At 56.9% G+C, this 3,592-nt stretch overlaps 1 protein-coding gene across 1 annotated transcript; it reads right to left on the reverse strand.

Annotated features, from left to right (window-relative positions):
• Nucleotides 1–241: 241 nt before the first annotated feature.
• On the reverse strand, nucleotides 242–2,340 carry INAFM1 (InaF motif containing 1). Its single transcript, XM_019625207.1, has one exon. The coding sequence runs from the start codon at nucleotides 1,023–1,025 to the stop codon at nucleotides 609–611; it is 417 nt and encodes a 138-aa protein (XP_019480752.1). The 5' UTR covers nucleotides 1,026–2,340; the 3' UTR covers nucleotides 242–608.
• Between the last annotated feature and the right edge of the window lie 1,252 nt (nucleotides 2,341–3,592).

Consider the following 3,592-nt stretch of genomic DNA (forward strand, 5'->3'; position numbering starts at 1 on the left):
ACCTGTGAAGTTCTTTACACTGTCTGACCTTCAACTGCCCTGTTGCAGATAAGCCTCTTCTTCCCATCCCAACCCATAAACTACATGATGGCGATAGAAGACAAGGGAGAACCTAGAGAAGGGAAGATCCCACCCAGCCCACCCAGGACAAGAGAGACAAAGCTAAGATGCCAGAAAAGAATTCCCTTACAAACTTGAGAGGGGAGGAACCTCTGCAGACAACACGACAAACAAGCACGAGGCAGTTGGGACTGGAGTTTATTGCAGGTGGACGTATGGACACAGAGATTCAGAGAGGGGGAACGGGATGTGGGCTGTGTGCTCAGAATCCTACGGAGGGAGGGTCAGGAAAAGAGGTCAAGACGTGCTCTGCCAGGCAGATGGTGGAGGACCGGGCCAGACAGCGGAGGAGCTGCGAAGGGCGAGGCCCCAAGACAGCTCCCCTTCTCCTCCTCCCCGCCACTGCCCCCATTCTTCAGAATGACGGTTCCAGAGACGCTAGGCGATTTCATGAAGACGGAGTCCAGGCCCAACTGGGAGCGGCGAATCCACGGCGCGGGCGCCCGGCTCTCGAGGGCCGACAGTCCAGCTTAAGGTAGATGAGATGATTACCCGAGCCCTCGCTCCCTCGCGGCCTCCGGCGTCTCTTCAGGAGTCTGGCGGCTCGGGTCGCTGTGGCGGCGGCGGCGGCGGCTGTGCGGCAGCTGGAGCTGGGGTCGCGGCCCGCCGGGGGCTCCCAAGAGGCAGGAGACCGAAGCAGCGGCGGGTGCTGGGGCAGGCGGGGCGCCCGGGCGGGCAGCGCACGGAGGGGACGGCGCACTGGGCGGTGGGCCGACCGGGGCCGCGGGGGGCCGCGTGGGAACCCAGATGAGACCGTAGTAGACGGCGAGCAATACAGCGGCCAATGAGACGCAGAGGAAGTAGGCGCAGACCGGGGCCAGGCGCAGCCAGCGACCCCGCGGGCCCTCGCTCAGCCCGGCTCCACCCGGGCTCTCGCCGCCGCCCACGCAGCTCGTGCCCCGCATCCCCGCAACCCACTCCGCCCCGCGCGGAGGCCCGCACAAGGCCCACCCCCGCGACCTAGGCCCCGCCCCCGGAGGACCGCCTCCGCGCTCTAAATCTCCCTGGTCCAACCGCGCCCCCGCCAGTGTGGTCACGCCCCCGCACGGGCGGGCTTCCTTAGCGTCCTAGGCCCGCCCCTCCTTAGCCTCCAGCCAACCATTATCAAGCTAAAACTTAACCACAGCGCTCTGACCCCGCCCCCAGGCTTGCAATACCTGGTTTTATCTTAAATGCAGGTCCTGGCCCAGCCGACTACTACCAGACTTCTGAGTTATACCCACGCCTCTTAAATGTGAGCTCGCCCCACCGCCTAGCCCCTCCCTCCTCTTTTTGGGGCCTCCGCCCCGCGCCCTGCCCCTTCTCGGGACTTGTCTTCTTCCAGGCATCTAGCCACGCCCCCAAGCCCCGCCTCCTTGCAGGCTCAGGCCTCTCAAGTCCCGCCCCAGTCCCAACTTGCTTTTCTCCGAATCAGACTATACTCCAGCATTCGATTCCGCCCTCTTCTCTGTAGTCCAGGCTCCACCCGATTCTCCCCTTTCCTCTTCCTTACGCCACTTGTTTCAGCACCGAATTCTAACTACGCCCTCCGCTGGTGACTGCCCCCAAAGTGTTAGGAGCTCCCAAAAACCGGCCTCGTAGCCCCACCCCTTTTCCTAACACTTCGCACGTTCTAACTCCACCCACCCGGATTCTGGCCTCGCCCAGGAGCCCTAACCACTCCCCTCACGGAACCAACCGCCTGCTCCATACTTTGTGTCGGGAGGTCTAAACTCACGCCCGGACGTTCCAGCTCCAGCCCACACCCAACCACGCCTCGTCCCCAGCTCCAACCCGACCACCCTTAATTTCTCCCTTTCCCTAAACAATGGGGTCCAGAGTGGGCTCCAGGGTGGAAAGAGCACAGCCTCGAGAGCCAGAATAACCCCCTCCAGCCGCCCCCGCCCCCATCAAGGCGGGGAAGCTTCAGTCCCCTCCCAGCAGCGTCTTCAGGAATTCAGGGAGGCCTGCGGGAGGTGGGGAGGGGAAGGGAAGACGTATCAGGGGGGTGGAGAAAGACCCTTTCCTCCCGCCTCTTCCGCCACGGAAAAGCCTGCCAAGCACAGCAACCCAGCCTGCCCCCGCCAGAAACACAGTTCAAAGATTAGCGAAAGCGCTGCGTTTTAATAGAGACAGGGCCAGTGGCTGAGAAATTAAAGTCCTTTGGAAGAGTCACCGGCTAGTTGCCATGCCCCAGATGTAAGCTTCTGTAGGCGAGAAACTTGGCCCGGATACTGGCACCTACCCCCCACGGNTTGTTCTTGGTCACAAGTCTATGGGTCAGCTGGATGACTGATGAGCTTATCAGTCAGCTGTGGGTTGATAGGTGGTTCAGTTTGTGGGAGTTGGCCGGATATCAGCTGGGAGCCTTAAGTGTACTTGGTGCACTCTCCAGTTAGCTCAGGCTTACCTCTGTGGCAGTAGAAACTTCCCAAGAGAGCAGACAGAAGAAACAAAGACTCTTGAGACCTAGACTCAGAACTGACACAGTGTCACTTGTGCCACATTCTATTGGACAAGGTCTGCCAAATTCTAGGGGTGGGGAAACTGACTCTGTCCCTTGAGAGGAAGAACTACAAAGTCATGATGCAAAGGGCATAGGTGGATTGTAGCCACTTTTTCTTTATGTGATCCTAATGGGCAACTGCGATCTTATTCTTTCTTTTTTATTTTTTAATTTTTCTTGGGTAACAGTGTGTTTTTTCCAGGACCCATCAGCTCCAAGTCAAGTGGTTGTCCTTCAGTCTAGTTGTGGAGGGCACAGCTCAGCTCCAAGTCCAATTGTCGTTTTCAATCTAGTTGCAGGGGGAGGGGGGGGCACACAGCCCACCATCCCATGCGGGAGTCAAACCGGCAACCTTGTTAAGAGCACACGCTCTAACCAACTGAGCCATCAGGCCGCCCGATCTTATTCTTTTACATAAATATAAAGAGAAAGCAAGCCCAAGTTCTAGTAAAAAAGAGTGTCTTTCAGAGGAGATCCATAGAATGAGTGACTCATGCTTCAGTGCCAAAAAACAACCATTTGTAATAGTCATTAGAGATGTTCTCAAACATTCTGGCTCTCCTTCTGGGCACAGAGTAGGGTTCCACACCCCTGCCTGTTTGAAGTTTGGCAGGGCCATGTGACTTGCCTTCCCAGTGAAATGTGAGAGCAGGGAATATGCGCCCCTTCAGTATGAAAATTTTAAGAACTAGTACACGTTTGACCATGTTTTGAATTTTCCCCTGGCCAGGGCAACTAGCTAGTGGCTGCTTCATCAGCCTGGGTCCCCAGGCTGATGGAAATAATGTGGAGTAATGCTCCCAGCCGACATGGTGCATGAATGAGAAATAAATCTTTGTTGTGTCAAGCCACTGCGGGGGAGAGGTTACTGCAGCATAGCATACTTTATATGACTGATATGCCACTCTAAGTATTTTAAGCATAAAGGGATATAATGCAGGGATATCAGTGATTTAAAAAGTCATTGCGGGGGCCGGCCAAGTGGTG

This window comes from Hipposideros armiger, unplaced genomic scaffold, assembly GCF_001890085.2.
Source record: "Hipposideros armiger isolate ML-2016 unplaced genomic scaffold, ASM189008v1 scaffold_619, whole genome shotgun sequence".
Taxonomy (NCBI): Eukaryota; Metazoa; Chordata; class Mammalia; order Chiroptera; family Hipposideridae; genus Hipposideros; species Hipposideros armiger.

Excerpts from the sequence above, each read along its gene's own strand:
- INAFM1 (XM_019625207.1), bottom strand. The coding sequence starts at position 1,025 with ATGCGGGGCACGAGCTGCGTGGGCGGCGGCGAGAGCCCGGGTGGAGCC.